Below are 27297 nucleotides of genomic sequence, written 5' to 3' on the forward strand. Positions count from 1 at the left end.
TTTACTCCCAATCCTCTGTCTGCCAGCTGTATTTGTTACTGTAATGCCATACTGCAGTATGTCGCTTAAATAAATATTACACAAACAAAAAAAGACAGAGCACTTCTACAAAGACAAAGCTGATTGCTTTGGAAAAACTCAATACAAAAAAAAAAAAAAAAAACAAACACAAATACACACACACAGCTGTCCAAGCTGTCCAATTAGACGTGGGTGTATCAACAGTAGAAGAGTGGGGAGAGGTAAGAAATAGTAAAAGCCCAGAAGGATTTTGCTCTCAGATTGCTTTGCAAGCGACTCAGTTCTTAATGAATTTTAAAGAAAGTGAAGTGCAATTATAAATTGGAGATAATAAATTATATGTACAGCTTATGCAAGGATTAAAAAAAAATTCCAATCATACATGAAGCAAACACTTAGGCCCTATGTCAATGTAATTATACATGTCAAACTAAAATGCTTATGGTATGTATTTTTTTGATTCCCTACAATAACTGACTTTCAAATAACCAATAAATATGGATTATAATTGCTCTGAATACAAAGTCGTCTGCTATATCATGAAAAGGTCTCCTGTCCATCCAAATTTCTAAGGACTTAATTCAAAGGCAACCAATGTCCTTGTGTGTCCTTCCAGAAATATTCCATGCATTTATGGTGTCATTCTTTAAAACACATATTTCACCCTTATAAGAGGGCTGGGGAGAAGAAGGATGGGAAATCTCTGTTTGTGCCTAAGGAGAGAGAAGTAAAAAAGCTGTGACTACTGATCTCAGACAGTTTTCATTACCTTGCCACCACAGACCACTGTGCCACCCTCTTTCTTTGCTTCTTCCACTGCCCCAAGGAACATGTTCACCGCCTGTTTTGTGTGGAGTGGCCCATAGAGAACATCAGCTGGAGAGAGAAAAGGAATGCTCTTCATTTTGCCCTACATAGCATCATTTTATTATTGTAGCAGCTTTTCCACTGAACAGACTGATCCCTTCAGATATCCTCTCAGTTCAGATTAGGAGTCAGCACGCTTTTTCTCTAACAGATCAGGGAGTAAGTATTTTAGGCTTTGTGTGACATCTGTGGTCTCTGCCACAACTACTCAGTTCTGCCATTGTATCTCCAAAGCAGTCACAGACAATATGCAGTAATGAATGGGCATGACTGTGTTCCAATAAACTTTACTTACAGATACAAGTGGTGGTTCAAACCTGTTTGCCACCTTGGTTTAGAGGAATGGCTATCAACTAATCGGGGCATTATATTAAAAATATAGGGTCAGTTTATTCATGACCAGTGTGATCATTCTCAAGGACTTCACAGTCTCAGTGGTTGGTGTGCAATTCAAAGGGGAGAGTGGGATGTTGCCCCGTGTTACAGCTGCCGGGAACTAGAGCATTAAAGGTGACCACAACGACAGAGGAAGAAGAAAGATTTAGGTAGGTGTCTGTGAGGAGGTGGCATTTTTGCAGAGAGCCGGTGGTGGGAAGAGCTGGGTAAGAAGCATTCCCCACAAGAGGGAGCAGCAGGAAGGCCTGGGAGTCGTGCAGCACTGACAGAAGGTCAAAGCTGGCGCTTAGGGAGCAAGGGGCAAATGGTACACAAGGTGGGCAGAAGGTAGGTGCAGAAGGAGGCTGAGGTCAGATCACGAAAGACTGTCAGCCTGCTGAAAAATGAACTGGAAGAAATCTAGGTTTTAGTCTCAGAGCAACAAGAGGTCATTGATGTGTTTTAAGCAAGAGAGTGAATTATCTAGTTACATCTTTAAATAGCACTCTGGTTACTATGGAAGGTAAAAGTGGAAGCAAAAAAGTCAGTTAGGGGACTCCTGCAGCCTCTCATGGTAGTGGTTTAAACGGGGTAATAGTAGGGAAGGTAGAAAAACCAGTCAAATCTCAGCCCATCTAAATAACAGCTTGTAGATAAGACAGCCTAGTTCCACCCACCAGCTCACATCAAGTACTCAAGCTCCTATCCTAGTAGCATGAGATTTGTCACCCCCAATGCCCAATTAAAATGAGAAACATTGACAACATCAGCTGTCAAAAGGGAAAATCTTTGAAAACTGAACCAGATACTCACAATCCCATGGGTTCCCAACACGGATCTGCTCATACGCCTTTTTAAGTTTATTTACAACTTCATCATAAATGCTTTCATGTAAAAACTAAGTAAGAAAAGAAACATTCATGGGAATAGTAAAATAAATGTAAAAATTTTTTTAGCAACATACAATTTTTCTTAATAGTTCTGGTTAACAGTTCTTAATAGTTCTTTCAAATATTCTCTGAAAACATAAACAAACAGAAGCATGTTTGTTTTCTAATTATACAATTTTAACTATCACGAAGATAATAATTTTCTCTAGGTAGGTGTTAGAATAAAATCATAAGCCATATTTTTATCATGTTTCTAAGGACCTACTTGGCCAAGCTTCACAATCAATTATTCCTGGTTTTGTTCTACAGCATTTGACTTCTTAATTATCAGAGAACCTTCCATAATATAACTGTAGGAGTTGCAGTGAACAAATACCACAATGTTTGGCCAAGCTACCTCTGCTGTGTAACCACATGCACTTAGACTCTGGACAAGCGGGCCTCCAAAATAGCCTTACTCATGCGAGGGTGACCCTTGGGCTCACTCTGGGTAGGATGGGAGCTCCATATTATGTGCCCAAAAGTGGAGATGAATATGTACCAAACCATCCCATCTCTGGATTAGTCTCCGTGGGACAAATGAATTGATATCATAAGAACTAATCATGGAGAAGTCCATATTACCAGAATTTGTGTTTTCCTACATACCACTAATTGTCCCTATGGAAATTAGATTGGGCAAAAACTAATAGTATCCGCTTATATTCAACATCAAAAAATAAAGCATGACTATGTATATTTGCTCCAAGATACAAAGGAAAAATGAATGTTGGCGAAATAGGGAAATGCTTGGCTTTCATGTCATTTCGTGTTTTACCATGTGCTTAAGGGTACAGTCTTTTGCAGTATCGCTATTTCCTTCAGGGAGCCCTGGTGACGCAGTGATTAAAGCGCTTGGCTTTTAACCAAAAGGTCAGCAGTTGGAACCTACCAACGGCTTCACGGGAGAAAAATGTGGCAATCTGTTTCCGTAAAGATTACAGACTTGGAAACCCTATGGGGGCAATTCTACTCTGTCCTATAGGGTCATTATGAGTCGGAATCAACTCAACAGCAATGGGTTTTCTGTTTCCTTCTTAGCTTTAATGGAATAAATGTTTAAGGTGAAGAAATTTAATAAATTTAAAGTTCTTTATGAATACCACCTTAGATTTTTTGAGAACTGAGTAATGTCAAAAGACTTTCATTTGCTGTAAAACAGAAAAAATAAAAATGAAACAGGAAAGGTAAAGATTGAATTATTCATGTCTTTTATCTTATTCCAATTAATTTAGATTATGTCAACCTAATTCAAAAGGAATTTGTTCATACTCACTGTTGGCGAGTCAAAACCTAAAGCCAAATCCTTTGTAAATTAACTTTGAACTGTTTCTTTGTTTTTAATTAAAACCAAAAATGAAACCCACCGCCATCGAGTGGATTCAATTCATAGTGACCTTACAGGACAGAGCAGAACTTCCCCATAGGATTTCCAAGGCTGTAAATCTTTACGGAGGCAAACTGCCACAACTTTCTCTCACAGAGCAGCTGGTGGGCTCACACCACTGACCTTTCAGTTAGCAGACGAGCACTTAACCACTGCACCAACTTCAGTAATAAAAAACAGCAAATACAGGCAAATTCTGTATCTAGTCAAAACTTCCTTGGTTGTAGTACACACAATTTTCCAGACTATAAAAGAGTCGTGAAAATCAAGAGTGTATTCTACACAAAACTGAAATCCAGCTCAAATCTAAGGGTGCAGATTAAACTTCCCAAACACTGTACACTAAATCTCCTTAAATACACTTAAAATTAATTTGCTCTGTAGATAGATAAGGAGTCCTAGTGGCACAGCAGTTAAGCACTCGGTTGCTAACCAAAACATTGGCGGCTGGAATCCTCCAGCTGCTCCGCAGGAGAAAGATGTGGCAGTCTGCTTCCTTAATGATTTACAGCCTTGGAAACCTTATGGGGGCAGTTTTACTCTATCCTGTAGGGTTGCTATGAGTCAGAATCTACTCGATGGCAATGGGTTACAGGTACATACAGAGGTATACTGTACAGATTATGTATTTATAAACAGCACACACACACACAGAGTTATTTGCTTTTCAATAAACCATGTCAAATCTTAAGACTGAGCATGCCAAAAATTAAAATCTTTAAAATATTTTTATAAGAAGGCCTAGGCTGTCTACCTTTTAGCTAATCGATTTTGTAATTTTTTAAATCTTAAGTGTGTTTTGTTCTCTACATGACTTTGGACTTTCTCCATATTGTTCCTGGAACAGGAATGAAAATAGATCTCATCTTCCAGTCCAACTCTAATCACTTAGCAGTAAGAACACTTTCAGTATGGATGAGAAAGGGGAGTAGGCAGAATCCCTGGCTAATGAGCACAGAATACTAGGGCCACATATTTGCCCACCACATCGAGAGAAGACATTTTTCTAGCAGTACTTCTACACCACCTCCCTAATAGCAGAATTCATTAAAAAGTGGTGTTTAAAGAGCAGGACAAGTCATTTGCCTATGCAGACATACTCACCAGTCGCCTCGTAGTTGTACACCTCTGGCCAGCTGTCCCCACGGCCGCAAAGAAAGCTGATGGAATGACTAAGTTGAGGTCCGCGTCCTCAAAAGCTTAGAGAAGCACAAACACACACCCATGAGTGTGGCCAAGTAGGCAGACAAAGTATTTGCTAACTAGAATAAAATGATACTTTCAGAAAGTGTAGTAAAAACGCCAAAACTATCCCTGAAAAAATAAGCATGTTCACATTACACAGACACATATATTCATTAGGAAAAAAGGTAAGCTTTTCTTTCAGGGAAGATTCTACGAGAATAGAGAATAGAGCAATGAGCTCTATGGTCTTTACTCAAGTAAAGTTGTACCCTGGGGCTCTCACTCCTAGGACTTCTTCATTTTTCATCTCTCCCAGTTTCTGACGCTGACTGAGCCACCTCTGTATCCATATCCAGGAATCTTCTCTAAGACCATGATCCTCTTTGTCAGCTTTACTTATTTACCTCTTCACCCCATGGCCTATTTTGATGCCAGTCTCCCTGGGCCCACAGCCAATTAGGGAGAGCAATGTAACCCTTCTGATTATCTCCACCATCAGACCATGTTCTCTAGCAATATCTACACCTTCACTGTCCTCAGTAGGTTCCCCTAATGCCTCTTGTTACCACTCTACAGCCTTTCCAGATCTCTGAAACACCTCGAGCTCTCTACTCCTGCACCAGATGACCTCACTTCATGAAAAATCTCAACGTGATCACACACGAGGACCCTTCACGCTTCCTCTACTCCTCTCAAGAGACCAGTGTGACATCACTTCCTAATTCCTCTTTATTTGTGTCTATTCCTTCCTCCTCTTCTGCCCTCAGAAGAAAACTTTAGTGTAGTATTTACAAGGTCAACTGTTCCATTTATATTACTTGTAATTGTTTCCCTCTTTTATGCCTTCTAGAAGTTTATAGCCATAATTCCCTCTTAGATCTTCAATTTTTCCCCTCTCCAACTCAACATTGTTTTCAGACTAGCATGATGGTGAAGAAGGTGGTCTGGGGTATCATAAAGACCACAGTTCTTATCCAGCTCCACCCCTTTTTAATTGTGTTATTTCAACTTTGTATGCCTCAGACTCCTCATTTGTAAAATGGAGTAATAATACCTAGGTACTAATGGCTGGTAGTAAGGAGTTTAGGAAAGGGCTGTGGTCTGGAGTCTGACTGGTGGATACACCTGGTAGCCTGTCACCTCAGGCACATAATCTCTTTAAGCCTCAGAGTCTTACAATCAAATGAGATTAATAATGATATCTATCTCATGAGATTACTGTGACGATTAAGTAAAATAATACATCTAAAACAGCTTAGCACCAAAACCAAAAAAATCAAACCCGTTGCAGTTGAGTAGATTTCGACTCATAGCAACCCTTTAGGAGAGAGTAGAACTGCCCCATAGAGTTTCCAAGGTTGTAATCTTTACAGAAGCAGACTGCCACATCTTTCTCCTGCGGAACGGCTGGTAGGCTCAAACCGCTGACCTTTCGGTAAGCAGCCAAGTGCTTAACCACTGTGTCACTAGGGCTCCTTCAGCTTAGCACAAACCAAAAAACCAAACCCGTTGGCTGTCGAGTCGATTCTGACTCATAGCGACCCTATACCTGGCAAATTCCTAGTGCTCACAAAATGTTACCTGCATTTTTAAATGAACTCTAACTAGATTAGAAGTTCATCTAGAATAAACCTTTCACCATATATTTTTTAAACCCTTAGTGCCCACTATATATATGGGCATTTAAAGATGATGATGGCAATACAGAAATTTCTTTTTATTACAAAATCCATGCTTCTATTAAGTCTTAACACACTAATTTTCATTCCATTATCCAGAAGTTAAGCTGGTAGACTATTTTCTTTTGTGTCAAATTCAAATCATTGAAAAACATAATTAAGTAATCTTCAAACATATAGATAAGTGATCTTTTTAATGCTTTCAGGAAGTTTTCCTTCCCAATATAAAATCAATGAAGATTCCAACAGAGATAAATTAATGTTTTTGAAATCTAAAGAATTTAGCAAGTCACATAAGAGTTGCTTATTCTAAAGAAGCACGTGGCCAGTTTTCAGAAACGCAGAAGAAAAGCAACAAAGATGCAATGCCACACCACAATGGAGGCCCCATTTGCAGGGCTCTAGGCCCAGGGTAACGCGCCATGTGCCAGACATGTTTCTTTCCTAGTTATCAACGCCTTCCAACCAAGCTTGTGTCCTCTCTCCCAGGTAAAATTCTGAAACAGGAATTAAGTTTCACAGACAACATAGAAGGTCTTATTGAGTAAAAGGATGAGTTCCTTGACAAGTCCTATATATGCATGATGGCTATTGAGGGTATTGTGAATGGAAAACAAAACAAATAAAAGGCAGCCTTACCAATTATGGCATTGTTTCCTCCCAGTTCCAACAAACTTCTCCCTTAAAAAAATAAAAACAAATTAATGCCTACTGCAGTATTTTATGGAGCCCTGGTGGTGCAGTGGTTAAGAGCTCACCCACTAACCAAAAGGTCGGCAGTTCAATCCACCAGCCGCTCCTTAAAAATCCTATGCGGTGGTTCTACTCTGTCCTGTAGGGTCACTATAAACTGGAATCGACTCGACGACAACGGGTTTGGGTTTTTTTGACAGTGTTTTATGCTCACTGCTAGATGGCCTGAGAATATAACAAAAAAAAAACCCCACCACCATCAAGTCAATTCCTACTCACAGCAACCCTACAGGACAGAGTAGAACTGCCCCATACAGTTTCCAAGACTGTAATCTTTATGGGAAGCAGACTTCCCGTGGATCGGCTGGTGGGTTCAACTCACCAACATTTTCGTTAGCAGCCAAATGCTTTAACCACTGAGTGACCAGCCTCCTCCTCAGAATATAGCCTATCCCAAATATCTTTTTATTTTATTTTATAATTTAAAAAGTAGCATGAGTATTCCATTAACATTAAATTTCCTGATTTTAAGAATGTCCTTGTTCTTAGGTAATAAACTCTAAAATATTCGATGGTAAATGGCACAATGTCTCCAATTTATTCTAAATGGTTCAAAAATAATATGCGATCATAATATGTGTATGTGTGTGTGTGCATGCGTGCGCATGTTTGCATTACTGAAGTGAGAGAAATAATGATAAAGCAAATGGGGCAAAATGCAAACAATTGGTGAATCTTGGTACAGAGTACACAGGAATTCCTAGTGTTATTCTTGTAACTTTTTAAGTTTGAAATTATATCCAAATAAACAGTTGCTAAAAATTTTTGTGCTCATTGTAGAAAATTTAAAAATAATAATTAAAGCTAAAAGTACCAAGCAGGAAAAAACCTATGACCCATAATGCCATCATAAAATCCCTGCTCACGTTGGTTAGTACCTTCCATCGTTTTTCCTGTACATTTATACTTAGTTGCAATCATACCATCCAATTAATTTTATTTGTTGTTTTTCCTGATTAATATCTCACACCATTTCCCTACATTATTCGAAGTTGTTAAAAAATTCACAATTATTTGGTACTGATGATGTATCAAATTTTATTTAACAATTTCTCTACTGCTAAATACACTGATTGCTGATTATCTATTTAGGTTAGGGTCAAAGGATATGATTAGGGCTCTTGATACGTTATTGCCAACCTTCATTCCACAAAAGTTATACAGCAGACTGTAAGTGTCATTCTTACCTTCTCTCCCCAGCATAAAGATTTGAGACTTGGCCTCATTTTTCCCCCTAAAATGTATTTTAAAATCACCTTGTATATAATAACTTTTATTTAGTTGTGATATCAGGAGAGTACGTGATGACAGGAGAGTATGTTCTCACTTCCACCACTCTGAAACAGTAAATACCCTACAGGAATATTAACAAATATTTACAGAAATATTATGTTATGTTATTACAGAAAGTCACTGAGTGTTACATCAGCTCTCGTCACTGCTGCAATAGTTGATTCAATGACAGCTTGCTCAGTATAGTAGAGCATGATGCTAAGATTAAAAGCAAAGTAGCAGAAAATTCTATGCTTAATGTCAGTTTCTCCTGCCTGGCTGCAAGTGAGATTTGGCAAAAGAGAAGAGCCCTTCATTTTTACATCCTTCCAATTACCCATCAGTTGCTTCCTAACTTGACTCCTAACCACCAACCCCCTACAAAAAAAACACCTATAACTCAAGATAGGCAAACACATTTTAAAAATCTATAATCCTATTTATGGTATCAACTACACTTACAAACTACTGCTTTGACTATGAAGGGAAGGGGGAAGGATATGAAGATGAAATCTGCTAATGTAAGAAGTGGAACTAATGATGCTGACCATCTCTTCATGTGATTATTAGCCAGCCGTTTGTATATCTTCTTTGGAAAAGTGTTCTATTCAAGTCTTTTGTCTATGTTTTAATTGAGTTGTCTTTTTATTGTTACATTTAAGAGTTCTTTATATATTCTGGATATTAGAGCCTTGCAAATATCTTCTCCCATTCCGTAGGCTGTCTTTTCACTTTTTTGATGGTGTCATTTAAACACAAACGTTTTTAATTTTGATGAAGTCCAATTTTTCTATTTTTTCTTATGCTTTTTGTCTCTTATCTGAAAAACCATTGCCTAACCCATGGTCACAAAGATTTACTCCTATGTATTCTTCTGTAATGGTTAAGACTGTGTGTCAACTTGGCTGGGCCATGATTCTCAGTGTTTATATGTGATCATTCCCATGATTGAATATGCTGTGAGTAGCCAATCAGATAAAAGGGTGTCTCCTTGGGGGTGTGGCCCGTACCTGAATATAAGCAGACGTTCTGGCTTTTTGCTCACTCTGGATCCTGCGGCTGCCTCCTGTTGTCTCACCTCCGTTTCTTGGGACTTGAGCTGTCAGCCTATCTGCCGAACCTGGGATTTGTCGATCTTCACAGCCTGTGAGTCTCCGGAGCCCTGCTCTCTGACCTGCCAATCTTGGGTTTGCCAGCCCCTGCAGCTACGTGAATCAGGAGAAACCTTGCGGTCTTGCTTGCTGATCTTGGAATTTGTCAACCTTCACAGCCTGTGAGCAGGAGCCTTGCTCTCTGACCTGCCGATCTTGGGCTCGCCAGCTCCTGTGGCTGTGTGAATTGGGAGAGGCCTCTACCCTGATCCATGGACTTGGGACGTTCTAGCCTCTACAATCGCATAAGCTGTTTCCTTGATATAAATCTCTGTCTATATTTATATGCTTTACCGGTTTTGCTTCTCTAAAGAACCCAGCCTAAGACATCTTCTAAGTTTTATATCATAGTTTTAGCACTTACATTTAGGTATTGATCCATTTTGACTTAATTTTCATTTATGGTGTGAGGTAGAGATCCAACTTCATGCTTATGTACACGGCTATCCAGTTTTCCCAAGCACCATTTGTTGGAAGACTTTTCTTTCCCTATTGAAACAGCTTGGCGTCCTTGTCAAAAATCAACCATAGACGTAAGAGTTTCTTTCTGGACTATTAATTGTATCCCATTGGTTTGTATTCCTATCCTTATGCCAGTATCACAGTCTTGATTACTGTAGTTTTCTAACAAGTTTTAAACTCAGGAAGTCTGAGGCCTCCAACTTTGTTCTTTTTCAAGATTATTTTGACTATCTGTTGTTGTTAGGTGCCGTCAAGCAAGTTCCAACACATAGCAACCCTATGTACAATAGAATGAAGCACTGCTGGGTCCTACAGCATCCTCACAGTTGTTGCTATGCTTGAGCCCATCATTGTAGCCACTGTGTCAACACACCTCATTGAGGGTCTTCCTCTCCTTCATTGAACCTCTTCTTTACCAAGCATGATGTCCTTCTCCAGCGACTAGTCCCTCCTGATAACATGCCCAAAGTATATGAGACAAAGTTTCACTATTCTGAGTCCCCCGCAATTTCATATGAATTTTAGAATCTGCTTGTCAATTTCTGCAAAAAAAGGCAGCCAGGATTTTGACGGTTTGTGCTGAATCTGTAGATTATTTGTGGGAGTACTGATATCTTAATATTAAATTTCCCAAAAAATGAAAATAGGATATATTTCAATTAAGTCTTCTTCTAATTTATTTCAATGATGTTTTTTGTAGTCTCTAAGTAAAAGACTTGCACTTCTTTTGTGCAATTTATTCCAAAGTATTGTATTATTTTTGATGCTACTGTAAATGGAATTGTTTTCTAAATTTCATTTTCAGATTGTTCATTGTTAGCATACAGAAATACAATTAACTTTTATATCTTGATCCTGTATCCTATAATCTTACTGACCCTGTTTATTAGCTCTAACAGTTTCTTGTAAGCTTGCTTTTTAAAAGCAAAGCCTACATAGCAAAACAGCTTGCAGATGAACTAGTCAAGTCTCATTTTATGCTGTGGATAGAGTCTAAATTCAGCATTTAAAAAAAAAAAAAAAAAAACCTATTGCCGTCAAGTGAATTCCAACTCATAGTGACCTGCAGGACAGAGTAGAACTGCCCAATAGGGTTTCCAAGGCTGTAATCTTTACAGAAGCAGACTGTCACGTCTTTTTCCACAGAGCTGCTGGTGGGCTCGAACTGCTGACCCTTCTGTCAGCAGCCAGTCAAGATTATCCTTGAAACTTCTTAAACAAGCCATAAAGTAAGGCATACAAAGCTATGTCTATACAACCCCTTTCAGTCATACAGACATGAAACACAAATGAGAGAAAAACAGATTTAAGTCTTCTATTTCATACTTAGTCTAGGTCCTGTACTTACTGGTCCTGTTTAAATTGTGCTTTTTAATTTGCAAACAGGTCTGGTTAAATTTGATAAATATATTTGATATGATTCTACTATAGTCATTTGGAGGGATAATGTCATCCTTTTCCAACTTATGCTATTAAAATTTGGGAGTTCCCTAATATTAATAGGGAACTAATAGCTGTCCCCATTTCTTTTACTTGGACATTCAAAACATGGTTGCTTTCTCCATGGAAAAGGTCTAGAAAAAAACCCCAACTTTTAGATTCTACATTCATACTTTTGAGGGAATTAAAAGCCTCATTAGAAAGCCAACACTTACCAAACCTCTCCTGAACCATAAGGGCCACCTGTTTTCCCACCTGAGTGCTCCCAGTGAAGGACAGCAGGTTCACCTGCTCATCTTTGGCCATTGCTGTTCTGCAGGGGAAAAGGCACAGTCATCAAGTAGGTAAACCCAAGCAAGGGCAGCACCTAGTGGTACCCAGCAGGAAAACACTGACATGGCCCTTAAACAGTTAGTCAAAGCTACAAGGAAAACTGCCTCAGGGGAGCAAAGGAAAGTCTTTATGAAAACCAAATGGACTGCTGACAAGTAGAGTCATACATCATAACAAGGTAACCTCAACATTAGCCAGGAGGAAGTTAAGGAAGAAAGTCCTTCCTGTACTGAGTGCGTGTCTGGGCAGTATGATCTTAGCATTACCGGTATATCCACGCAGCATGAGCATTCCAGTTATTTTGCAGACTCTTAATCTAATGAATAATTCCTTTGAGGATGACCATAGGGAACATCCAACAGTACCTCTTATAATAGTTGACTTATAAAGGCTGTGCTAGGATTTCTAGTTGCTTCTAAGGAAAGCTGAACAGACACTACTAGGTTGAACCTCTTTGTTTATAGTTCAGTGCTTCAAAACGCTCAGTGTGAACCAAGCAGTGCAGTCACAGTATTGATCTAGTGCAGGGCTGGAACAGCTTGACGAAATGACCCAGGTAGGCTTCCCCAGGCTAAGCCCAGCAAACATGAGCATGGATGCTGTTACCTACTGCACTCCTGTGTACCACTACTATAATTATTTGAGCTATTCCAAGTCTAACACAAAGGACTGGATGTCCAGAGTGTAAGAACAGAGTAGATCAAAGGATAGAATACTTAATGTTTCAAAGGACATTTGGGTAATACTTCACTATACGCTGTTTACATGGGAGTTCTATTTTCCAGTATTTTCTCATTTATATGAAAAAAGAAGTGACTTATCATTGCACCTTTCTGAACTTGCCCAGTAAGTGCAGAAAAATGGTGAAAATGCCGAAGAAGGACTAACGTTTTAACCACCCCGGTATGGGTTACAAGATTCAACTCCTATGATAAGCTGGTAAAAGCAACCTCAGTTTCCATTATGGTTCAGAGAGTTGTGGTCAGTTCCACTTTAAAGAGAGGCTGTGTTCTCAGGGTTCCCATTTCTGGTCAGGTGAAGAACACAGACAATAGACAAGGTTCTCAGAAGGGAGTGAGAAACCAGACTATAACTTCACAGCTTTGGTTTGAAAGAAAACACCTTTATAAATCAAGTATCAGGAAGTTATGGACTTCGCATCATTACAGCAGTTTATTATTTTAGGATATAAACACCTTACAAATAGTAGCACTGGGCAATAAAAAAGACAATGCCTGCTCATTCTCCAGTAGAGGCTATGCATTAATAAAGCAAGAACCCAATTAGGTCCATGATAATAATCACTCTAAAGAACATTCTCGTCTCCTCAGCTGTATTGGGTTTCATTATTCTAGGAAAGATGACTCTAGTTCATCAACTGAGGTCCTTCAACCGAAAGATACTTTAGACCTATTAACCTACCCAATGTCTGCTCCACCACAAGTCAAGGAACAAATGGCACCAGGCAGTTTGTTGTCCTCCAGAACTCTGGCTATTATCCTAGGACGAAAAAAAGCAATTACTAAGTAAGGCAACTATAGCATCTCTGAAGAAGTTTTTGAAAAAGTAGGAAGAAATTTCAATAGCCTGACTTTTCTCTTCAACTCTCTTTCCCATCCCTCAAACATTCTGACCTGGGTTTCTCCTCACATATCAGAGATGGGGCTGTCCAACACCTACCCACAGAAATCTGTTTTCCTAAGAGAATCTTAAGAAGGGGGAAAAAAAACATATAAAATAGATAAAAGACATATAGCATTTCTCAGGCAGTTCAAATGATCAGTTTTAAAAAATTTTCTGCCAAACTAAGAACATGAAGACTGATCACAGGGCTTTTCTTCTCTCCCATCAGAGATCCATTAAAATGATGGTAAAGGAATAAAACCTAGGAAAATGAAGAAAATAAAAGGTCGCCCCCATCAGCAAATAAGAGATTTTAACACCTCTCTGCAAGGCACAGCTTAGCCAGTAAAGTGGTAAAGGATGAAACAGGGAGCAGGTCCCCAAAACCTAGAGTAGATGCTGAGGAGATACAGCAGAGAGCTGGGCCTGCCCTGCAGAACCCTGAAGACACGCAGGACACACGTCCACTGGCTTCACACCAAACTGTCTTCATCAGGAAATACCAGCACCCTACAGGCTAAGGCTCTGTGGACAAGCAAAGCTTCTCTTAACCAGTCTCCTACCACTTATGTTGCTACTGTTAAAATGAATGCCAGCTACTTAAATCTAACTTCGAGCTGTACAAAAATGGCTCAAGTAATTCCGGTTTCTCTGAAACAAGGTTCTTCAACTGAGCTTCCAAAGAAGCACCTACCTAAACAGAGCTAAAGTCCTTTTCATTAATCATCCCAACTGACTGGCTACTTTCTAATATATTTAATTTAAATTTTCAAAGATCCAATTCCCAAGTCCACTTCTATAGAAAAGATACACTGTCAAATCTAAGTAAGGTATGACAGCTCCCATTATCTTATTATAGCCTATTACATTCAAAGCACACCAGTTATCTCCCAAAAAATGTCCTTTATAACGGTTTTCTTTTTCCCTCCAATCCAGGATCCAATCAAGCATTACATACTGCAATTGTCATGTCTGAGACCAGGTTTCAGGTTGTACAATTATTTCCAGGAACTCCAGGTATGTATATTATCTGCACAAGTATATTGTACACTCTTTAGGAGCAGGGATTTTGCTTTGTGCCTGTGGGTAAAAGGGTTAGCAAAACCCTTTCCCCTAATGCATGAGAATCTGACCTTGGGATAAACTCTCTAGCTCTGTTCCCCAGGTAACCTGATAAACCTCAGAGTGTCAACAATGTTAGACAACAAGGCTTATACTAAAAACGATACCTAACTGGTCTACCATGAACTATAAACATCCAGTGCGGATGCCATGCTTTGGGTTTTGCTAACTGTGGTGACTCTTATACTACATGTCCCTTGTGGGTACCTGAAAGCTAAGCCTATTCAATTGTTATAAGAGATTTTGGTTCCTGTCAAGCGTTAGGGCTTTTAAGCCAGGCCAGTTCCCAAGGTGACCAAGGTAGACCTCATCTCCTTGCACCTGCCACCTCTTACACTTCCTTTAACTGCTGCAAGGACATCTATTCAAGAGGAATACCTGATGCTAGCCTCTTGGCAAGCTATGTGCCTGCCCTAAAGCCTTCTGAATAGATGGGTACCATGTGTAGCCTGTAGTCATCTCATGAACATGAACATGTAGGTGAATTTAAGATTCCTCCTCCACCTCCCTATCCCCCTGCCAAGGGCACTGCAGGGCCCTTGGTTCATTCCAGCAAAACTGGGCATCGTGAATTATTTTACTTTTTGTCTTCTATTATAAAATCAGATGTTTTCAATTATCTGAAAAATATCAGCCAGCAAATATTGAACTCCCACATTAACATTTCAAACTCTTTAAAATATTTAAAGCAAAAAGAAAACCTTAAATAACTTAGAACATTTAAGACTTATACCCCCAAATTAACAATATTTTAACCAGCTGCTTAATGATAGGAAGCAAATCAGTTCACTATGCCCACATGAACTGTTTTGTTCTTTTTTTTAATGGTTTATTTTTTTAATTGCCTGAGGAGTCTTTCATCATTTTTATGTGGTTTGTATATCAGAGTTCTATTTAATGTTTAACTTGAAAACTACTGCCATGGAGGTTTCTCAATATCACATAGTCCTTCTAAGTAAACCCTGCCATATACTACCCTCTCTTAGCCAATTTCTCAATTCTTAAACCTTTGTTCATAAGGTGATCTTCTAAGATTGAGGACTCTCTTATATAAAAAGTCCACCACAATTTCTTTACCAACAAGTCTCAAAACAGAGAACGTAGATCAGACAGCCAGCAGAAACATCAAGGGTGCCTCATAACCCTACATGGGAGGGCACCTTCTTCTATATACTGGCTAAGTTCCAGAATGATAAATTTGTAACACTGATTTTATGACCTAACCAGAGCTAAAGAATTCTCAAAAATAAATAACAACAATTTTTTTAACTACAAGATGCAATCTATTTTTATTAGTGTTAGAAGAATCAATGGATTAGTACAATAATAACCAGGCCTTTCTGTTTTTCCAACAGTCTATATATTAAACAAAAGCAATAAATTTGTTAGGCTGGGTAGAAATCTATCCTCGACACCATTAACTTGTGAACAGTTATAAAACATAGCCCCTAAAATTTCAAGTATATTTACCCTCCACTGGAGATACCTTTATTTTGCAAGTGACAGAGTAAGAAGGATCTTCTAGAAAAAAAGTCTATAAGCGTTCAACAGTTATGTCAATATCTGCCGTGTTTCCAAAGAATTAAATTAAATGAGATGGCTCTAGAAGAGCTTTGTAAACTGCAAAACGATATAAAAATGTGTCACTAAAACCAAAGGAGAAAGAGGTTATCCAAATTCCTTGTTTAAATTAATATGACACTTCCACATTGAATTAAAAATCCAGGGCCTACCAATCATCCTTTCAAGATTACACCCTTCCCAGGAAAAAGAAAGTCACACATACTTACTTTGTGACAGCTACACTAATGAGGGAAGTTGTTGGAGCTCCTTTCCTTGAGGATTGGAAAAAAAGAGAGAGACAGAAAGCAATTTAATTTGGTAGAAAACATAAATATTTTTTATTAAGAAGCAGAAGTAAAAATCTTTATGAGAAAAAAAAGCTCTGTATAATTAAACTAATCAAAACTGAGCCTAGTAACTGAAATAGTAATCTATCCTTCAGTTTGGTGTCTCTGGGACCTAAGAGATTATTAAAGTTTTATGATGATCACAAAAACAGCATCAAGAAATTTTGTACCTTCTTGCTGCACTGGAACTGTTACACTAACCTCTACTAAGTATAATAACTGATTGAAATAGAATCTATCAACATGTGCATTCAGCAAACTTTCCTTAGAGGACTCAGAGAAATAGCTGAGGAAAATTATAAACAAAAAACAATTGTCATTGCAACTCTTAGCAACCCCATGTGTGTCAGAGCAGAACTGTGCTCTATAGGGTTTTCAATGGCTGTTTTGGAAATAGATCACCAAGCCTTTTTTCTAAGATGCCTCTGGGTGGACTGGAACCTCCAACCTTTCAATTAGCAGCCAAATGCATTAACCATTTCAACCACCCAGGGGCTTCAATACAACTAGTCTTTTTGATTAGAAGGCTGGAAAGCACTGAACCCTTTGGCAACATGGTGCCAAATCCTCAATCCTCCCAATAATGCTTTGTTGTGTAGACAGTCTCAGAGTACATTCAATTGAATACAACACGTAAGATCAATACACACTAGTGGAATGGATGTGAATGGGGCCAAAGACAACTACCTTGGTTTTCCTTTTCTAAGTTCTTCCACTGAACACGAAAATTAAAGACAAGTAACTATTGTTTCATCTATAAAATACAGACATGTTCCCGGCTAACTTTTACTAACGAATAGTTTATAGTGACACAAAATTTAAAAGCTCCAAGAAAACATTGGCCAGGTGCCTCAGAATCACTTGGGGATTCATTGCTACCAAATTTTCATTGAAGAAGAAAAAAAAGGTCAAACTTTAAAAAGAAGGTTGTAGCTTATCAGAAGTTCTTTTTTCTCTCCTTAGTTTTCTGTTTGGGGAGGAGCAGGGGAACAATACAGTGTCAAAAAATAAATAAGTCATATTAAAAACCCGAAACCCGTTGCCGTCGAGTTGACTCTGACTCATAGCAACCCTACAGGACAGAGTAGAACTGTCCCACAGGGTTTCCAAGGAGTGGCTGGTGGATTCAAACTGCTGACTGTTTGGTTAACAGCCATAGCTCTTAACCACTGCGCCATCAGGGCTCATATTACCAATGGCAAAATATGTAAAAATTAAAAATCATCCAACATCCTCTGAACCTCTTATAACGTGGATGAATCTGGAGGACATTAAGCTGAGTAAAATAAGTCAATCACAAAAGGACAAATTTTGTATGACTGTACTTTTATAAGAAGAAAAAAATAGATACATATACAAAGACCAACACACTTATTGGTGGTTACCAGGGATGAATGGGAGGGGAGAGAGGGAAGCACTCTCGAGATAGTAGACGCTTGTTATTTTTGGTGATGAGAAAGGAAGCATCAATGTGGGTGAAGTGCACACAGCTTAACCAAGGTAAACGTCGTCACTAAGAAGTGTATAAGAGAAAAGGGTATTTTTGGTAAAGGTTATGACAAATATAATTTTGTAACAACACTAACAACCACCAAAAAATATGTGTGTGTTTACACAAATATGTATACAGGCATATATGTATGAGTATGAATACATAAGTACATATGTGTGCACAGATAGAAGTATCTATAGGCATATGTACATGTATGTAAATCCATATATATATGGAGGTGTGCATGCATGTATATCCAAAAATATAATAAACCACATAGGGGACACAGTTATGGATACTTCTTAGACATAACAAAAGACCTCACAGCATTGGTTTTCTGTGTTTGAGTGCTTAAGACCATAGTCTCAAGGGACAACTCAGTTAATTGGCATAATATAGTTCATAAAGTATATGTTCTACATCCCAATGTGGTAAGAGTATCTGGGGTCTTAAATGCTTGGGAGTGGCCATCTAAAGTTAATTATTGGTCTCTACTCATCTGGAACAAAAGAGAAAGTAGAAAGCCAAAGACTCAGAGAAGAAAGTAGTCTACAGGACTACAGTCTACACAAACCACAGCCTCATCTACCCTGAGACCAGAATCACTAGATGACCAGCTACCACTATAGACTGTTCTGTTCAGGGCCACAGCAGATGATCCGGATAGCATGGGAGAAAAATGTGGAACAGAACTCAAATTCTTAACAAGTCCAGACTTCCTGGACCTGGTGAGACTAGCAGACTCCCCAAGACTATTGCCCTGAGATAGTCTTTAATCCTTATACCGAAATTATCCCTTGAGGTCACCTTTAGCTAAATGACAGATTGGCTCATAAAATAAAGAGTATCACCAGTGAGAAATAAGCTTCTTTAAAAAATCATCTACAGGAGATCAAATGGTCAAAAAGCACTCTAAAGCAAAGATGAGAAGGTAAGCAAGCAGGTAAAGAGTACTGGAAATGGTACGGCCAGAACAGAATGAATGAGAATAATGACACATTGAGAAACATGGAACCAATATCACTGCATAACTTGTGTAGAAATTGTTAAACAGGAACTAATCTGCTATGTAAACGTTCACCTTAAACATAATAAAACACTACTAAATAAATTTGAAAAATCCATCAACAGATGAATGAATAAGAAAAATGTGATATACATACAACGTATATACAATGGAATATTATTCAGCCATAAAAAGCAATGAAGTTCTGATATGTGCTACAATGTGGATGAACCTTGAAAATATTATGCTGAGTAAAATAAGTCAGCAACCGAAGGCCAAATATTGCATGATCTTACTTATCTGAAATATTCAGAATAGGCCAATGCATAGAGACTAAAGTTCATTACACAAGTGGGTCACATTATCAATGGTTTACCAGGGGCAGTCGAGGGGAAAATAAAGTGGTATTGTTTAGGGGGTACTGAATTTCTGTTCAGGGTGATAAAAAACTTTGAAACAAATAGTGGTGATGGCTGCACAACATGGTGAATGTAATTAATGTCACTAAATTATACATGTAAATATGACTGAAATGGCAAATGTTTTGATAAATATATTTTACCAAAATAAAATTTAAAGAAAAAATCAGCATTCCAAAACCAGTAGGATTGAATTAATATATTAATTTAAAGAGTATAGTAAGTAGAAGGAGTCCCCGTGTGCTGCAAGTGGTTAATGCACTTGGCTGCTAACTGAAAGGCTGGAGGTTCAGGTCCACCCAGAGGCACCTCGAAAGAAAGGCCTGGTGATCTACTTCGGAAAAATCAACCTTGAAAACCCTACGGAGCACAGCTCTACTCTGACACACATTTGGTCGTCATTAGTGGAAATCAACTCAGTGGTAACTAGTCACTGGTTAGTAAGTAGAAAACATTTCAATGTATTTAAAATACTTTTGGTATACCTAGAAATGGCCACTTCTGTCATTTTCTTACTACTAGATAAGTGAGCAAGTCTTACCAAAGGCAGACGTTCCCACAGATCATTGCAATGGCATTGTTCCAGCCATACACCGCCACAGGGAAGTTGAAAGCAGTGATGATTCCAACCAGGCCTACAGGATTCCACTGTTCAATGAGCACATGGCCAGGTCCTATGAAAGAGGGCAGACGTCAAATATACTTAAAGTCAAGCTAATAAGAACAAACTCTAAAATCTTTCACTCTCAGGACAAAAGTGTACCAGACCAGTGGGGATTCCAGATGCCCTATAAACCCACTGCCATCAAGTCGATTCCTACTCATAGCAATACTTGTGATACATCAACTCTTCAAAAAAGTAATATAAAAATAATAGAAACTTTCCATAAAAGTGTGGGGTTGGGAAGGAGAGAATCTTTATAAACATGATTTTTTTAAGACGTGCTAATAGTCTACCAAAATTAGCTTAACCTTTCCCTTACCATGCGACATTTAGAACATTGCTAATATTTCCTATTGATACCACAATGAACATTTTTACACCTAAAACTTTGTCACATTTCAGCTGTTTACTTATTAGATTCTAGAAAGTGGCACTACTGTGTCAAAGGTATTAATTAAATTTAAGGTTATTTGGGTATACTTCTAAATTGTTTTCCATATGGGTTGTTCCAACTCACACTGCCAACAGTACCTGTAAAACACTATCTTCCCACCATTTACTTGCCAGCACTGAGTTTCATCTTTTTAAAAAAAAAGAAAAGAAGTTTCTTAATGTGATGTTTTTACCTGTTTTAATTTGCATTGGTTAGTAGTGAGATTAAACATATTTTCATATATTTATAAACCCTTTGCTACTTCTCTGTTGTAAACTATTCATAGCTAGAAATTTTTTGTAGCTCTTTGTATTAGAGTACAAACCTCTTAGCTTAAGTGACTTCGTTACTTACTTTCAGAAGGCAAGATGGGTCCCCCAATCATCCTCGATAAGCCAACAGCATAATCACAAATATCCACATATTCTTGAACTTCTCCCACACCTTCTACTAAGATTTTCCCCATCTCCAAAGACATCTAAAAATATAAAATGACAAACAGTATTTTTGCAAACAGAATTCACGTTTTAAATATTAAATTTAAAAAAAAAGCAAAATATTTTACATCTGTTTTGTGAAGGCAATAAACTGCAGAAAGTCTGTTCTTATTTTTCTGAAGAATTTAAAAATCCAAAAGTTGCCTGCACTTTTTCCTGTCTACCTGGCTAATCTTTCCTTTAGAGAAAGGATTTCTGAAATTTATAAATTGCTGTTCTTAAAAATCACAGTTATATACAGAAATGCACAACATCCTTATTCACCAATCAAAGGATTATGTATTTACTATGAAAATACTTTACCAGCTTTCCTAGCATTTGGATCTTCTCCCGCAAGGCATCACCAATCTGTCTTACTACTTCTCCTCGCTTTGGAGCAGGAATCTAAGAAAAGAATGGAATTTTATTGTCTGATTCAAAGTGTAAACTGGTGTCTACAATACAGTGTTAGATAAGTTGTGCTATAAGAAAACAAAGTACCATCACATGAAAAAAGACTTTTTTGATCACATCAAGAGTCTGCGATGTGGCAGGGCCCAAAACCAATACCAGAAACCCAGAAAGTACCCAGATGACAGGCTCATAATGAGCAAGAAATTGTGCCAAGTACAGAGAGAAATTCAAAGATTAAACACAACTTTTGGAATGACTTCAGAAAGCTCACTATCTTAAAATACTTCTGGGCCTCTAAGGTTCCCAGTGATGTTATCTTAGGAGCCAAAATGTTTGCAAGACCAAATCCTTGATGCAGCTTACTTATAAACCGGTATTTTATAACCAATTAAAATCATACCACTTACTCACCAAATATGTGAGCACCTATTGTGTGATAGGAGTAATACTCGGCAACCAACCAGTTGCCATCAGGTCGGTTCTGACTCATGGCTACCCCATGCGTGTCAGAGTAGGATTGTGCTCCATAGGGTTTTTAATGGCTGATTTTTCGGAAGTAGATCACCATGCCTTTCTTCTGAGGTGCCTCTGGGTGAACTTGGAGGTTAACAGCCAAATTTGTTAACTGTTTGCGCCACCCAGGGGTTCCTAATGCTAGAATAAGAAGCTAGGCATAGTCTTGGCCTTCATGGAGCTAATAGTGAGAAGTACCCACAAAGAGAAAAAATGGAAGCAAACAAATAATTACAGATTGTTATAAGGGCTACAAAAATGAAAGAAATAAACAGGACACTGAGACCAAAAGACAGCAGTCTTGGAGGGTAGGTAAAATAAGTTACTTTACCTAAAGGGTTGTCAGGGAAAATCTCTCAGGAGGTAAGATTTAAGCTCATACCTGATGAATGGGAAGTCTGCCATAGGAATGTTCTTCCCAGGCAAAAGAAAAAGGATGTAAAAGGGATCCATGGAAAGTAAAAGTTTGTGGTATTTGAGGGGCTGATTAGGTAGGCCAGCATGCCTGAAGTTAGAAGCTTGAGATGAGTCTGGAGGGGAGATCCTGTTATCTGTGGTAAGGAGTGAGAATCTTACTCAGCCTCAGTGGCAAATCTTTAATGTTTTTCCTTATTTTTTTTTTTTTTTTTTACTTTCTGTAAATATGTATGTAATTACTGGTGATTGGAATGCAAAAGTTGGAAAAAAACAAGAAGGATTAGTAGTTGGGGAATATGGCCTTGGTGATAGAAACAATGCCATAAATCATATGATAGAATTTTGCAAGACCAGTGATTTCTCATTGCAAACACCTTTTTGCAACAACATGAACAGTGACTATACACGTGGACCTCACCAGATGGCATACGTAGGAATCAAACCGACTACATCTCTGGAAAGAAACGACGGAAAAGCTCAATATCATCAGTCAGAACAAGGTCAGGGGACGACTGCAGAACAGACCGTCAACTGCTCATACACAAGTTCAAGTGGAAGCTGAAGAAAATTAGACAGCCAAAGGGCAATCTTGAGTATATCCCACCTGAATTTAGAGACCATCGCAAGAAAAGGTCTGACACATTGAACACTAAGACCAAAGACCAGGCAGTTGTGGAATGACATCAATGACACATACATGAAGAAAGCAAGAGGTCATTAAAAAGACAGGAAAGAAAGAAAAGACCAAAATGGATGTCAGAAGAGACTGAAACTTGCTCTTGAAGGCAGAGTAGCTAAAGTGAACGGAACCCAAGGTCGAGAAGGGGAGAGTGTTGACACAGCGTGTGGTTGGCAACCAATGTCACAAAACAATACGAAAAACTAATTTGTTCTGTAAAAACATCATTGACTCAAAGAAAATAACGCGGCTCAGCAGTCCCAAAACGAGCAGCGGCACATGGTTTTATAACTCACGTGTATTTGAGGTTTGCCATGTGTTTTCTCCTGAAAGCACTTCAAATGATTAATTCATTTAACCCTCCCGATAACCCTAATAATCCCTGGCATAGGCACTCCTGGTCTCCCGGTACAAGTGAAAAAAACAAAGCCCACAGAGGTGATGTCCTGTTGCTGCTAAAGCGAACTGCCACAAACTTGGTAGCTTAAAACAACACACATCTGTTCTCTTACAGCTCTGGGGGCGAGAAGTCAAAGATCAGTTTCACTGGGCTAAAGTCAAGTTGCCCGCAAGTTGTCCCTCCCTCTCTCCTCTCTCAGGGAGAATCTTATCCTTGCATTTTCTAGCTTCTAAAGCTGCATTTCTTGGCTCTTGGGCCCTGCCTCCATCTTCAAAGCCAGCAGCGTAGCATCTTGCTTCACTGGTCACGCTGCCACCTTCTTCTGTGTCAAATCTCCCTCTGCCTCCCCCTGACAAGGACACTTGTGATTGTATATAGGACCCACCAGGATGATACAAGACAACCTCCACATCTCAAGTTCCTAACTTAATCATTACCTGCAAAGCACCTTTTCGCTATAAAGTAACATTCACTGGTACTAGGGATTCGTTAGCATCTGGATTACTTTGGGGGCCATTATTCAGCCTCCTGGATTACCCATTAATCATGGGGTTTATTCTTACAGCCCCAGGCCTAAAGCCTCTGACAGCAGACCAAAAGGGATATGGGGTGATAAGGAGAAATCTGGTTATCCCTCAGGTCCTTTTTTCTTCCCTTAAGAGTCTCCCACCTGGGCCTCCCGGCAGTCCGACAGGGTACCTCTGCCCTCACCACTTAACAGGTCATTGTGGCCCAGGCCTGCGCCAGTCACTTCTTACATTTGCTCATTTAACCCCTGGTGCCCAAGGAGGAAGAAAGTGCCTCAAAGGCTGACCAGACAGTTAAGGAAGGTGAGCTCCTTGCCCTGCGAAAGAGGTGCTGCTGCTGCTCTTTAGACCAAGAATGTTGACTTAGTGCCGAGAACCCCCTCCCCAGATACATCTGGCAGGGGGGGAGGAGAAGGAGCAAATAGTATTTTTAGCATAGATGTTTCTTTCTCTTTCTATGTGCTCAATGGTAAATTGAAGTAACTTAGTGGCAAATAATGTGTTCACAGCTTGAGTTTATGCTACATCAGTATGGAGTTTTAATCCATTTTAAATTACCCATTTACTGAGTGCCAAATATAAAAAAGGCACTAACCTAAAAATATAGCAAAGGAAAGCTAAGCATCACAGCCCCCAAGGAGCTCACGTTTATATTTCAGCCAGGAAAGAGACATTAAACGGCTTATGGGATGTTTACTGATCTCATTACAACAGGTAATCTTGCCCTGACTTCTTCCATAATAGACAACAAAGACATACTTACATCTGCCCATATTTTCCATGCTTCTCTTGCTTTCTTTACAGTTTCTTCATAGTCTGCTACACTGGCCTAAGAATTAGATGAAGACAAAGATAAAAGAAAAGAGAAGTGATGATCTCTTAGAACACAGATATTTTTTGGAAGAAAAATGGGATAGTCTCTGGGTGTTCCTAAGATTTCTGGTTTGGAATGCTTTCCACAGCTCATGCTTCCAAAAACTCACTAGAACCAGTAAGACAGGTTGGAATCCAGCTGTGCTTTAAAGCCTGCTTCTCAAAGCATGGTCCATTATCCTTATCTGGAAGCAACACCAGATAGTGTATCAGAAATGCAGAATTTCGGGCCCCAGCCCAGATCTATGGAATCAGAATCTTCATGCTCACCAAATCCTCAGGTGACTCATCTGTACATTAAAGCTTGTGAGGCACCGCCTTAAAAGGATCTATCCCCTCTATCGACCACCTTTTCTAAGGCACACACCCACCCATCCAAAGATGTCTCTCCCATTCTAAAATTGTCTTTGCCTTGTAATTTTGTATTGCTCTCAATCCATCTAAATAATATCGGCCTCTGCCTCCAAAGAAAGCTCCCACAAACTCTGTGGGCAGTTTGAATTAACTAAAAACAAAACGGAACAAAAAACCACTTACCTGTCGGACTCTTGCTATTGGCTCATTGTTAGCAGGACAACAGCTCGTAACCACCTTAAAATAAGAAGATGACTATCATGTATAGAATCCGTAATCCCCTCCAAATTGGGGGAAACAACCAAATAGGGAGAAGAAAAGCAAGGGGAAAAAAAAAACTGAGATACATATCCAAACTCGAAACTTTTAGGTAAACTTCTGTTACAAATAAGCCACTCCTCAGAGGTTGTATCTTTTCTTTTTGACCTAAACATTCTGAACTGCTTTCATCTAAAAACCTGTTGCCGTAGAGTCGATTCCAACTCACAGCGACCCTATAAGACAGAGTAGAACCACCCCATAGGATTTCCAAGGAGTGGCTGGTAGATTCAAACTGCCAACCTTTTGGTTAGCAGCCGAGCTCTTAACCACTGCGCCACCAGGGCTCCTGCTTTAATCTAAGTATTAAGTATATAAACAAGAACCTCAATGTAACTAACCAGCTCTTTCCTCCTCTTTTCCATTAACAACAAGCCAAACTGACAGTTTTACTTATTCCTTCTTTCCCTTTCTCTGCCCACTCTCTGATCAGAAGGTGAAATAGCCCAGGCCTGGCAACTATGGAAAGGCTGGTGTACCAACAAACTGACAACTAAAAGGGATAATCAAGTCATAGCTACAAACGCCTTCAGGATAGTTTTAAGAACCTAATGATTAGATACCACGGGAAAAACAAGATGAACTGCGAACTGCACTGGGGATTGGGAAATAATTAAAATCACCTGTCTCCTACCACGACCCATAACCTAAAAGATAATTTGTTTCCCCAAACAAAGCAGGTTTATTATCTCACATTCAACAAGCTTTGTTGAACGTTACATAACATTTTTTCATAAACGCTTTCTGTTGCATGTGGTTCTCTAACAAAATCTGGGTGACAATAACCCAACCTGTCCATTATATTCTATAAATATTTTATTTCGTAGTTCCAGGGTGTTAGGCTCTGGACATTTAAGGAAAAAAAAATGCTAAAAACTGTCTGCAAGGAAGCTCACAGCCCAATGAACATATGAACAGACTGCAGCAAGTCCGAGCTTGCAAACCCCAAAGGATTTCAGGAAAGGAGACAACAGAAAACTACACTTTGGAACGTTATCTGCAGCACACTTCACATCTGAAGAGCCACAGTAAAGCTCAAAATTAAGATCATTTCCACGACTAAGTGTGTAAAGTTTCTCACTACTAATGATCCGGGACTCTGCTTTTCAAGTTTAAAACGCGCGTGGAAGTTTAGTCCCTATCAGCCCCCAAAAGACATCGATTCTCCATTGCACGCAGCACCTAAAAGCTGTTTCTTTTGTTAAAGATCTCTACAAAAGACATTTACTGTGGAGCTTAGAAAACTCCACCGAGAAGAACCGCCTACAGCGTAACTAGTGTTGGGCAGGCCTCTCCGGGGAAACTCACAAGCCGCAGAGATTTCCCTGGACGTCAGCCTACCTCTCCTCGGCCTCCCCAGCTTCCATTATACACGCCCTCGTTTTCCTCACGGAGCCCCAGCTCTTTCAGCCAAGCATACTGGGGCTGATTGATCATCAGACTGGACATGAAGGCAGCAGGCCTGCTCCAAGGAGCTGAGAACTTGCTCCTCTTTGCAGTGTGCAGACAGCACGCAAAAGGGAAGCGCCACATTCTGAGGCTGGGACTTGACGTGCGTCTGCGGCCTGGAGAGTGGCTGAAATACAGCCCCGCCCCCCCGCCCGGCAGAGCTAATGGGCGCCGGGACCATCCACCCCCGCTGGCGCCGAGCCCGGGTCTCCTGGAGAAGCCCGGAGCTTCTTACTTGTCTGAACAATGGGACGCCAGAGGAAAAAGCGACATGGCCACTGCCATCTGCATTGCCATCTGGTGAAACGCTCGTGGAACCGCGTCACCTGCTAGATATTTCTTTCAGCAAAATAC

General features: G+C 39.3%; 1 protein-coding gene across 1 annotated transcript in view; it reads right to left on the reverse strand.

Annotated features, from left to right (window-relative positions):
• The window catches only part of ALDH7A1 (aldehyde dehydrogenase 7 family member A1), a 40624-nt gene extending 13582 nt beyond the window's left edge, over positions 1-27042 (reverse strand). The window contains exons 1-13 of the mRNA XM_004384289.3: positions 26836-27042; positions 25360-25413; positions 24713-24778; positions 21324-21404; positions 20878-21001; positions 19968-20100; positions 16390-16434; positions 13277-13354; positions 11737-11834; positions 7083-7124; positions 4684-4778; positions 2077-2161; positions 791-897 (exon numbers count right to left, since the gene is read on the reverse strand). Coding sequence (XP_004384346.1) covers positions 791-897; positions 2077-2161; positions 4684-4778; positions 7083-7124; positions 11737-11834; positions 13277-13354; positions 16390-16434; positions 19968-20100; positions 20878-21001; positions 21324-21404; positions 24713-24778; positions 25360-25413; positions 26836-27027 — 1200 coding nt within the window. The 5' untranslated portion in view covers positions 27028-27042. The remainder of the gene's footprint in view (positions 1-790; positions 898-2076; positions 2162-4683; positions 4779-7082; positions 7125-11736; positions 11835-13276; positions 13355-16389; positions 16435-19967; positions 20101-20877; positions 21002-21323; positions 21405-24712; positions 24779-25359; positions 25414-26835) is intronic.
• Between the last annotated feature and the right edge of the window lie 255 nt (positions 27043-27297).

Source organism: Trichechus manatus, unplaced genomic scaffold (assembly GCF_000243295.1).
Source record: "Trichechus manatus latirostris isolate Lorelei unplaced genomic scaffold, TriManLat1.0 scaffold00121, whole genome shotgun sequence".
NCBI classification, from domain to species: Eukaryota; Metazoa; Chordata; class Mammalia; order Sirenia; family Trichechidae; genus Trichechus; species Trichechus manatus.